This window comes from Gallus gallus, chromosome Z (genome assembly GCF_016699485.2).
Source record: "Gallus gallus isolate bGalGal1 chromosome Z, bGalGal1.mat.broiler.GRCg7b, whole genome shotgun sequence".
Classification (NCBI taxonomy): domain Eukaryota; kingdom Metazoa; phylum Chordata; class Aves; order Galliformes; family Phasianidae; genus Gallus; species Gallus gallus.
This window is the reverse complement of record NC_052572.1, coordinates 34,627,897-34,640,336: the sequence shown is the minus strand read 5'-3', so window position 1 is coordinate 34,640,336 and position 12,440 is coordinate 34,627,897. Positions and strand designations below refer to the sequence as shown.

Genomic DNA, 12,440 nt, shown 5'->3' with positions numbered 1-12,440 from the left:
CATAAAAAAAAAAAGGCCAGGATAACTAGCTTGTAAGGAAAGGGATACAGCTAAGCAGAATAAACAAAATAAGTATACATAATGTGGTCTTCTACTAATTTCTGTTACTTAATCAATATTTCAGGTGAATTCTTTATATGGTCTCTAAAAGCAAAGAAAAGCAAAGCAATTCAGTTATACTAGTAGTCTAGTGTACGCAATATACACATTGTAGAGTATTTCCATAAAACAGTATTACATAAACAAATTCATACATATCAAGTTTTTCACAGTCAGCTAGGAATAATGCAGCAAAATGTTAAATGTACCCCCCATTAAGTACCACAAAATAAAGACAAATAAAAAGAGACAACAAAAGAAACTCAGAATATTACCAATTCTTTCTTATTCTTCACATCTTCCTCCTTTAATATTTCCAAAAGATCTGTAGCCAGTTGCTGCCTAGTTGTTCCAGAATCATCTTCCTGTAAGCAGTCTCCAACTGATGAAGAAGATAAGATTTGTAGCAGAGGCATCACTAAAACAAGGGCTGTGGCTGAAATGTTTTCTGGAGAGGAAAATAGCTTGTAGGCTATTAAAGAAAATGGGAACAAAAAGATGATCAGCTAGGGAAAAAAGAACAAATATCATTTCTATTTTTGCATGATACAAACATTTTTAAGCTGGTCAAACAAAGTAACAGTTTCAAGAATTACACAGGGCATAGTAATATTTATTTCCATGGAAACTACAACAGATATAAAGAGCATAATAACACTATTTGATAGAGCAAATCCTTAGCTACAAAGCTATTTTTCAACATAGTCTTTTCACCAGTGATGAACAAGAACCTGCATGCCGCACTCATACAGATCTGCACCAGCAGTGGTGACCCACAGTTGTTGTCACCACTGTTGAAAGTCACCATTCACTGCCTCACTGTGTTCACAGCCACGATTTGGTCTCCATAAACATCCAGCAAGGACCAATAGATGTCAACAGATACCATTTTTTCTGCAAGGAAAAATTCAATTCCACCCCTTTCCTCCATACACACTTCCATGTCAGATGCTATTTTGTTCAGACTGTCCCTCTGTCACACAGCAATAAAATGTAATGGAATGTTGTTGGGAAGGTTCAGTCTCTACTGCCATACCAGTAACATCCACTACTGGTGTTGTGGGCCAATGTAGTAATAGAGGGGGCAATACTTTTGGAGAATCCCTTTTATTTTCGGTAGAACGTTCTACTTAGAGACCCATAAACTTCTGTTTTATAGTAAAGCACTTGATGGCTGCACAAAATTCAATAATGGAAGGTAGTGTACTCCCTCACTTTTACTGTAATAACTCAATTAATCAAAACTGTTAGTCAAAAGCTCAGACAAACATTAAGAAGATTACCAAGCATACTCTCTTAAGATCTATCAAAATAAACCATTCAGAATGAATTAACCTCCACTGAAAATATCCTCTTATTGACTTCAAAATGAAACAATTAAGCTTCAATACAAAGGGATAGAATACAGTAACGTTCATGGAAAAAGTCAATGTAGTGGGAAAAATTGAGCCTTACTGCCATCAGATCATATTTTACTTTTCAAATCAAGGAAAAATCCTGTTTATATAAAATATTTCACACTTCAATCTAAATTCAGGGGAGTGCAGAGCCTATTTTCACAAAACAAAAATAAATATGCAGTGTAAAGTGTGTGGATTCTTCTTTCAGAAGAGCTTTACCTAGACTCAAGATAGACTTCTGTTGACTTTCTGGTGTTTGCAGCAGCAGAAGCGCTAGTCCAATTATACACTGCTCCACTGGAAACACCTATAGGGAGAAAATGAAAAAGGTTCAAGTTATCTTTGTTTTTCAAGGGGACGAATAGTAAAAAAAGGAAAAGCAACCGTAATTCTCTAAGGAGTTCCTTATTGCCTTATAATGAACGCAGTGATACAGAACATGCAATTAAGAATATAAATAGCATACAGTAAGCACTTAAAATGAGTAACTACAACACAGTACTCAGTTTAAACCAACCCCTATGTTTAAAGGTTAGCTTATATACACAGCATCAGTATTTTTTTTTCCTTCAGAAGGTTTTTAACCAAGAAAAAAAAAAAAATCAGTTTTCCAAACAACACCGGTCACTCAAAGATGAATGCCATATATCAAAGTCTTGAAATCCTGCCTCTAACATGACATTCTTTAAATTTAACGAGACTATTTCCCCCCACAAAAACCAAATCCTACCTCTTTTAAGAGCTCAAAGTTGTCCTCTATTAAGGAGATCAGAGATGAACATTCTCCTGTTACATTTAAACACACTTCACAGAAGCATATCAGTTGCAGACAAAATTGGGATAATTGAACTTTCCAAAACGCAGGAAAGCGCAACAGGCTGAGGAATAGCTCTTGAAGAAAAAACAAGGCTTCTGTAACTTGTGGCAAGTCTTTAACCTATAGAGAGGTAGTTGAAAAACACATTCCAGTTTAATTGTCCTTCTCTATTTACGCAGAATTCCTTCAAGTTTAAAATTAGTTCTATTAGCTCTACAGTCTTTTCAGTGCAGTTATTACTAAGGCTTTAGAGAACAAAATTCAGGAATCTTTAATAAAACTTATCTACAACATCAACAGATGAACTTAAGAATTTAAGGTCCTAAAGTGACTGATGAGAAAAATCACTTGTTCTTAAAAATCAGTAGAAAATAAAGTCAGTTCTTAAGGTCCTATCAGCCAAATAAAACAAATTGTATGGGGGTTTCATACAGCAGGAAAATATTATTTTAACAGAAAAATTCTTCAATCAGATATTTCTAGGCTACTTCCTCTATACTGTAACTAAGATTTTAACGTACATCTCAAAAGAAATGGTAGTAGTATTTACCACCATGCAGAATGAGGTCTACAGAAAATGGAAGATAGTGCTCTATTTGTTCTCTTGAAAGGCAGGAACAGCACTCTCGTTGTTGTTGGGGTCTGGCAACAACTCTACCTGAAGATGTGGAATGAAATCACACAGGAGCTGAAGAATATGATGCTCCAGAACACAGGGTGCTTCTTTATGCTTTGGACCACGTGGCTGAAGTAAAATCCTAAGTAAGCCCATTCGCAGTTCAGCATATTCTCGTATCTGAGATGGTTCACAGTATAGGTATCTTAGAAATGGAGCCATTATAGCAACACATGAACTCTGTGCCCTGCAGTTCAAAAAAAAAAAAAAAAAAAAAAAAAAGTTTGCCAAGAGTACTTTCTACCATAAACTGAACAAACTCCAAAGAAAACCCAAGTAACGTTACGTTCCCTGAGTCTGCAGTAATTCACAGGATACAATTAACAGGAAGGCATTAAGAAAAACACTACTAACTCACGAAACAAACAAACAAAAAAACACAAAAAGAACCCCATACAATTTACTATCACAGAGTACTATCATGAGATCTTATCTAGCAACCACACAATGAAATGCATTTGTAAGAGACTAAGTATTCACTCAGGAATATGATTTGATTTATACTTGAATATTAAGATACTTTTCACTTTATTCTACTTTTCCTCAATTCAAGGAAGTTACTTTCTGTGGTGAATAATATGAGAGTCTACCGCACCATAATGAAGTAGTACTTGAAAAACATTACTCAGGATTATCTTTTTTTTTTAATTATTAAATCTGATTTCAACTAAGAAGAGCTATCCGTTCCTTCTCAGTTCTTACAATCACAGAATGGTTCGGGTTGGAAGGGACCTGTAAGACCATCTAGTTCCAACTTCACTACTATAGGGAGGGACACCTCCCTCTAGATCACACTGCTCATAGTCCCATCCAGCGTGGGCAACGATCTTAAACAATTACAGGAAACAACAGTTGGTTTAACCAACGCAGCTTCCTGGCAAAAGATTTATCATGTAACAACTCTTTCAGTTTGACCATGTTAGGACTGCCAATTGATTCTGACATTACTAGACGATCAAATAAGACTAATTACCAAGACCTTTAATAAAGTCATCCATTGTCTACCTATCTGAAATTTGGCGAAATATGCCTGGGTAAGTGGACTGACTGTACAGGTGGTGGAAAACAAGCTAGACCTTTAGGCTCAAAGTGTAATGATCAGAGATGCAAAGTGGATCATCAGGCTGTCAAGTAATGGCGTTCTACACGAATAATTAGTGGGTCTAGTGCTCCTCAGTCTTTATGAATGATTTGGTGATAAGATGGAGTACACTCTGCAAATTTATTGCTTATGGCAAACAGGAGAGACCTTACGAAGCACTGGTAAGCATGTTTTTTCAAAGGAACCTGGATAATTTGGAGAAGCAGACTGACAGGAACCTTTAGCAACTGAACATGGCTTGCTGCACGGCCTTGCATCAGTATGCTTGCCTGTGCAGTCTACTCTAGAGAATTTGCCTTAGCAGGGGGGTGGACTTGATGATCTCCAGAGGTCCCTTCCAATTCTCCTACAATTCTGTGATTCTGTAATGATCAATACATTAGCTAATATACTGAAAATCAATATTAGGGGTCAGTTTCAAACAAGACTCTGGTTTGACAGAGCTTGAACATAACTTAGTAAGTTAGTAAACTTACTAGTAACTTAGTAACTTAGTATATCTACATCAATATATTATCAGTCTGGAATTATAGTCCACAGATGTTTTTGCACTAAAAGTGGCAAGAAAGTTTAAGATGTTTAATTTGAAACACACCACCAGCAAAAAAACACAGTAGACCATATATATATAAATACCTCATTCTTTCCTATGAGATATACCTGTTCTATCCTATGAGATACAGCTTCCTCTGCTTATCTTACATCATCCATATGTTTTGCATAGATTAGTTATATACATGATATATTGTCATCTTTGACTGAACAGTCAAAATTTTGGCAAATACACATCATTCTTGCATACTTGTAAAACTCTACTTGCTAAAACACGCTTGAGATTACAGTTTTTAATGGGATTAGTAAGCTTCTTCCATTAGTAGCCGAACTACAGTAATTGTGGTTTCTAGCGTAGAATGTGGATTTTTTTAAAAAACTAATTTTATTTGATTTCTATTTTTAACTCTGCTTACAAAATAATCAAAATAAATTCTTTTCTTTTTTATCAACTTTGTACACATTTCTCCACATCCACAAAAATGTTACTAACATAGGTGAGTTAAGAAAAAAAATAAAAATAGATTTTTAATGGATTATATTGTTACTTATTGTTCTATTTTTAATCTTTGAATTACAAAATTCAATGACACAATTATCTTTTTCCAAAGACACACTTTTTCTTGCTTACATACAAGCCTGTACAATTGCAGTTCACTTCAAGAAGAAAATTTTGCTGACAACTGAGTTATCTACATTTGCTGTTTTTCAGTTTATTCATTTACTTACCTCTCTGGACATTGATGGAAAAATACTGTTATCTGCTGCAGTAGAACTGGCCAGCAATCAGGTCTATTTTCAAGGACAGTAATTAATGGATGAGGGTTGTTCCTGAAATGCAGAGAAATCACATTTGGATCTATAATGCAAAAAGTGAGTGTGTAAATTTACTAGGTTCAAAATAAAAGCAGCTGTAGAAATGGGCAGCTTAATACCCTGGTATTAAGCTATTCTTTACAGACAGACCTCCTATCACTAAAGCAAGTCTGCAAGAGTCAATGACTGACTGCCACCTACACCGCCTACAATGCCTGAAAGACCCCTATTTGTCTAGCAGGCAAACAGGAATGCTGCTTAACCAACCTGAAGTTGGTGCTCTAGGCTCCAGCCCTATGATTATCCTACAGGCCCCTCAATAAATTCACTCAGGTTTATCGCTTCTTCTTTGGACTGGGGACCCCAAAACTGAAGACAATACTTCAGGCGTCATCTAGTGAGTGCCAATACATTATGACTGATGAAGCTAGTAAACAATAACTAGATGCTGGGAACTGAAATTGGCAAATATAGCCTATAAAAAGAGAATGTATTTTCATTGAGAAAAAAATCAGTTACTGAAACAATTCTTCAAGAACAGAATTTTTATTTTTATTTTTTTTTTACACTTGATTTTCCCTCTGCTCCTCAAATAATTTTTTCTTCTTTAGAACTGCGATTCTGTTCGGGAAAATAAGTAATTTCAAAGTACAGGGACTGTTGTGAGACTGACCACTGTGATAGACTACTTGCAGTGTGTTCAGAAAACATGTATTAACTGAGAAGTAGGCACACATTACAGCTCTGGTCCTCATTTTTGGGCTGCAGGTGTGGTAATCCCCATATTCATTTATCTAAAATTTGTTTACTTATATACATGGTCTTCAGATGTCTACCTTCCTTGATTCTGTAAACATTTCACTGGAGTTAAAGAATCTCTGTACAGAGATGTAACCTCTGTACAGAAATTCAAAAGACTAAGGTTATTGCTGCATTGCAGCTTTTGAAGACTGCAGCATTCAAGGAACAGTTTGTTGCCTATCTCGCTCTGGAGTCTAGCAAGCCATGAAAGGAATCATTTTTTCAGGCAGCCAGTTAGAAACAGTACTGACTTATGCCAGAACCTTCAGAGAGCACAGTCCTGTATAGGCATACAGAGTTACAGCATCTGCTTATTTCAATACCTTTGTCATATTTTAATTACCATTCCCAATGAGAAAACTATGTAATCAGTCATCGAAGTGTTCCTACAATGGCGAAATCAAAATGCTGTGAAGTAGGCACACATGACACACGAAGCCCAAAATAAAGATGGCTTGTTATCCAATAAAAAGCAAGCTTTTCACAACAAATTTTGTGTGCTCTCATGCACAGAGCTCAATGCCAAAATAAATCTGTTAAGCTCCATAGTTAACTGTGATTAATAATGAAGCATTGAAATATGTAAACCCAAAAAGTTCTATTTTATAATGCCATGGGCATTTGGGAAGAGGTGTGTACAGAGAAGTTTGTCTTCAGCAGTAACTTCATGATTGCTTGAAAAAAACACCAAACAATTTTATGCTAGAGCAGAGAGAGAATTAATCCACTGGGAATGTACAGTTATCACACACAGTCACTTTCTTGCTACTTCTGCCTCGCTATAGCTGGTTCCAACTTCATCATAAAAATTCAGACCATCCCAAAATTAAATTTAAGTTGCATCAATTATTTCACATACACTCATAAAATGGTGTATTTGATTTGGTATTTAGCGACCCCTGAAATTCCAGTTTGTCAGAAAGACAGCAATACTTACAGGAGCTTACGGAAACAATTAGGAATCCCAAAGCTAAGTGATAAATGAGGCAGTTCCTATCAATTTACTAGGTTAAAAGGAACATTTCCTGCTTTCTTCAGCAGCAGAGACAAACCCTTCTCAGTTTTCCAAGGTTGATTTGCTTAAGGGAAGTACAGAATCACAGCTCTACAGAGCTTTTTACAGAGCACAAATCTACAGAGGCTTTTCTAAATGAAATCAGAACACGCAACCACACAAAATCCTGCAAACTACAAGACGTTATTTTCTCCCACTTCTTTTCAAGAATTAGATATGATATTATATGATAAGAAGATGTACTGTAAGTAGTTCTATTATTTATAGAATCATAGAATCGCTAAGGTTGGAAAAGACCCACAGGACCATCCAGTCCAACCATTCACCCTTCACCAATGGTTCTCGCTAAACCATGTCCCTCAACACAACATCCAAACGCTCTTTGAACACCACCAGGGTCAGTGACTCCACCACCTCTCTGGGCAGCCCATTCCAGTGCCTGACCACCCTTTCAGAGAAGTAGTATTTCCTAACGTCTAGCCTGAACCTTCCCTGGCACAGCTTGAAGCCTTTCCCTCTAGTCCTATCACTAGTCACCCAAGAGAAGAGGCTGACCCCCAGCTCACTACAACCTCCCTTCAGGTAGTTAGAGAGACCAGTAAGGTCTCCCCTGAGCCTCCTCTTCTCCAGACTGAACAATCCCAGCTCTCTCAGCCGCTCCTCATAAGACCTGTGCTCCAGGCCTATAATTGAGATTGGCCTTAAAAGAATCTATCCATTAGCCTGTAATATTATTTTACGAATCTTTCAAGAGAGAGTGAGTATCATGAACTTTCATGAACATTCTTGTACTTTTTCACTATTCACTGATGATTTTTGTATAGAATACTCTTGCACAGTTGACAGTATAATACAAGGGCTGCTCCAAAATTAATGCCTCCTTTTTACTACATTCGCCCACAACACCAGACGTGGATATTGGTATGGCAGTAGCGGTTGAACCTTCCTGTCTGTATTTCATTACACTTTATTGTTGTGCAACAGATGGCAGCAGAGGGGCAGTCTAACAAAACGTTATCTGACATGGAAGCACAAATGAAGGAAGCTGGTGGAATTGAATTCTTCCATGCAGAAAAAATGGCATCTGCTGACATCCATCAATGCTTGCAGAACATTGATGGAGACTAGAGAGTTGATGTTGGCACAGTGAGGTGGTGGGTGGTGGATTTCAGCAGCAATAGTAAAAGACAAGTCACATTCGAGAGTGCCAAACAGATTTTTATAAGTGTGACATGCTGGCTCTTGTTCATGGCTGATAAAAATACGTAGTTAATACTGGTGACTATGTTGAAAAAAGTAATGTTTTGTAGCAGAGAATGCGCTCTATTAAACAGTGTGTTGTACTCTCTGTATCTATTGTCGTTCCCATGGAAATAAATAGGAGACATTACTTTCAGAGTGACCTATGTAAGTGCACTCAGTTCTCCAAAGTCTCCTCCATTCTACGTAGGCACAACTAAATACTGAGAAAAAGACACAATTTTCCTCTATCAAGCAGTGTCTTTTATGTTCTTAAAGCATTAGAATACAACATGACACGACAATATCTCTTCTCTGCATAAAAAGCAGATTGAAGCACATTCATAACATTACTTGCATCTTCTCCATATGAAGACAGAAGAATAGCTGCTAACATCAGAACTGATACATAATTTCTCTAGAACTGGAGTTTATCAAGATCTCCTCTCAAGAAGACTGCTCCTGCAAGTTAAGCAGCTTCATATTAGTAGCTCTGGATGCATTTTGAAATCATCAACTTTAACATGGCAACCACTTTAATAGTAAGAACATTTAAAAACTTTATTTTGATAGAAGGAAAAAAAATAAAAACAGGTGAGAGAGGGAAGTCATCCTCAATTTGCTTAAAATTAGCAATCATCATGTTACTGTACATGCACAAGCCCCAGTATTGGTTCTTTGTCACAAAGCCTTCCTTTGTCTTCGCCCCTTTTGAGCTTCTAGCATTCATTTTATCTCTGTACCATCAAACTCCTTAAAACTTTAAAGAAACAGCAGAGTCAGAAAGCTATTTTTAAGTTGTAAGGGACTTCTTGAGACCATCTACTCCAACTCATCTGCTCCACCAGAGACAGCTAGAGAAGGTTGTCCAGAATTGCACAGTCAGGTTTCGAGCAGGAAACCCAGAAGTCGGGTTTCGAGCAGGAAGCATCTCTAAGGACAGAAACCCTACACACTTCTAGGCAACCTGCTCCAGTGTTTAATCACCTGCATAGTACCAAATAAATAAATAAATAAATTCTTGAATAATACTAAATCTCCTATGTTACAATTTGTGCCCATTGCCTTTTCCTGTATGTAGGCACTACTGTCTAGGAATGTCTTCTTCAGACATTCTATCAGGAACATCTACACAAGGAAAATATCCCGTTGAGCCTTCTCAAGACTGAAGGGTCCCACTTCTCTCAGCCTCTCCTTATACGACTTACATGAAAAGTGCTCTGGTCTCTCTGTCATCTGTGTGGTCCTTCCTGGACCTTTTCTTTTTCTTTTCTTTTTTATTTTATTTTATTTTTTTTTTTTTTTGCACTGATAAGTTGGCAGTGGACACAGCACCAAAATCTGTCACACCATGGATGAGCAGAGGGAAGGATCGCTTCTGTCAGCCTGCTGGCAACACTCTTCCTACTGCATCCCAGGCTGCTGCAGGCCTTCTTTGCCACAAGGGTGCATTGTGGTTCAGGGAAATGGCAAATAATGCTGTTCTAAGTTACTCAGGAGTTTCTGAAGTTGATGGAGATCAGTTCTCCTGGAACTGTTACTAAAGCATTATTTCCCTGGTATTTTGCAAAAAGAAAGCAGCTCAGATATATTTTATATCTATCCTAGTGAGATTCTCAGTATGACTAAGCCCTTGAATGAATTTCAGAGCTCGGTTAAAGAAAGTAGCAAACCACCACCTCTGACAATTATACTGTGACCATCAGACATCTTCATAATATTATTCATTTCACAAAAGTCTTTTCCCTTCTCATTTTTGCTGCTCACCCAAATGGGCTACTTCAGAACATACCTCTCTGTACCATAAGGAACACATGTTAAAAAATTTACAGTGATGGTTGTGACAGATTATTCTATTAATAATAGTATTCTACTGAACTTTTGTTTTGGGAGAACTGTAACTACTGAGAATTCTTTCTTCAGAAACAATTGCTTTATGTTGTTAAGCATCTCTACAGCTGTAAACTTTGAATAACATCTTCCCCCAGCTGTAAGGCACGCATAAAGATAATAAAGGCTGAGCTCAAAAATGAAGCCAGGTTCAGTTGTACCCAGCCAGCTGTCCCTTGAATCACTCAAGAAACATGCAGCACTTAACTCTCTTGAACAGACACTACTCTATCAAATTTGGCCAGAATTGGTTAGCAGGACCAAAATAACCCAAATTAACAAACAAGTAAATGGACTGAAGGCCAGTATTAGTCCTTATAAATGTTGTTAGGGACTCTATTTAAAACAAATTGAAACTAACCTGATTCCATACAGATTCAGAACAGCGTCATCTCCATTTCTTCCCAGTTGTACAGCTTGAATTTGCAGGAGTTTCCAAATAGTTTTTACTAAACCATGCACGTTCCTGTTGACAAAAAAGAAGTACAATACTGTCAAGCATGGAGCCAAGTTATTTGATTCTTTTGTAAGAAGAGGAACCTAGTAACAAAACTGACACGAAAAAAGCACTGAATTCTCCTTATGGACCTCCTTACACCTGTCTACACAGTTTTGGGCAGGCTGTATATCCACATCTTTGTTTTCTTTTTCAGAAAATTAATAATATAGCACACAATAATTAATGCATGAATTAACACTTGTGATGGTTTATTTCCTCCTGATCTTAATAGCACAATTTTGTCCCCAGTTTACTGGTTATTGGTATTCTAAAATATTAAAACCTGAAACTACCTATTCTCTGCAGGCAAATGGACAGGTAAACATTCAGTGCACACAAATTTCAGGCATACTTCTCACCTCCAGGAGAAAGCATCTAAATACACTAGAATATACCTTCTCTGAAAAAAAATGCTTGAGATATCTAGTTTATCCTGACTTTAAATCTCAAGAGATTGTTACATACAACTATTTTATTTCCCTCTTACACTTTTAAGTTTGCTTTCTCTGAAAACACAAGAAAAAAGCGGTATTTCTGACTGTTTGCTAGGATTTATCCCATTTTCAAGGGATGATGATAATGAAGGTAATAAAGTTCACCACAAGGACAAACAGAAGTCCTCCAATTGTGCAGTGAAGTCAGTAACAAATCTAAAAGTAGATACTGCTTGAGTTGAAAAGCATGATCTTCAAAATTGTTTTCTTCTTCACAGCATTCCACACCTTTCAAACTAGATCATGCCAAAACCAACCCAGTTCTTTATAGAAACCAAACTATATTCTGAAGAATCACATTTTACACAGTGAAAATGTAGACACAGAGGAAAAGTCATGATCAATTATTTGATGGTTGATCCAGAAAATGCTATCAGACAGTTCACTGCTTCCATTACTAAAACACAGTAGCTGAAGAAAAATGAACAGGAAGAATGAGTAGTATGTTTTTTAAATGATTGTCGCCTAACAAAAGCAAAAAAGTTGCTACTATCACATAGTGAAAAAAAAGGGAGGAAAAAAGAGGCTAGTGTTGTTTTATTGTTCTTTATTGTTATCGTTTCCCTCTTTTGTTTCCCATCACTAGAAAGTCAGAAAAATCTGTTTTATCTGCAACTCCACTTCTCCAACATGGATGGACCACTGCAGGAACTCCTCAGGTGGCCAGCTGGAATCATGAAGTTACACATTTCATGAAGTTCACACAAGCCTCTTACAGTACAAACAGAAACCACCATTCTCATCTAGCAGATGAGCAAACTGAGATACTTAATACTGTTTCGCACAGCGTGCAGTATGCTCCTTAAACTCCTCCCAAAATTATGAGTTTAATCAACCTAAATTTAGACTTTTAAGTGGTGCAAGAAGTCTGAACAAATGTAAGCAATTTCTATCAAAGACCACTGAGACTTTACATTAGCACTATTAGAAGACAAGAGCTTGCATGAACAGACTAGGCCCATGTAAAATCAAAAACGGGGTGATGTAGTCACAAAAAAAACCAAACAAACCCAGAACCCAAAGAACAGCAAGGCTTGATA

General features: G+C 36.9%; 1 protein-coding gene across 6 annotated transcripts in view; it reads right to left on the bottom strand.

Annotated features, from left to right (window-relative positions):
- Positions 1-12,440, bottom strand: part of FOCAD (focadhesin) — a 99,786-nt gene that overhangs the window by 73,348 nt on the left and 13,998 nt on the right. For all 6 annotated transcript variants that reach the window (XM_040655530.2, XM_046905347.1, NM_001195603.3 and 3 more), the window contains 6 exons: positions 10,769-10,873; positions 5,376-5,477; positions 2,975-3,179; positions 2,230-2,436; positions 1,719-1,806; positions 375-571 (listed from right to left, as the gene is read on the bottom strand). In XM_040655530.2, the coding sequence (XP_040511464.1) occupies positions 375-571; positions 1,719-1,806; positions 2,230-2,436; positions 2,975-3,179; positions 5,376-5,477; positions 10,769-10,873 (904 nt within the window). The remainder of the gene's footprint in view (positions 1-374; positions 572-1,718; positions 1,807-2,229; positions 2,437-2,974; positions 3,180-5,375; positions 5,478-10,768; positions 10,874-12,440) is intronic.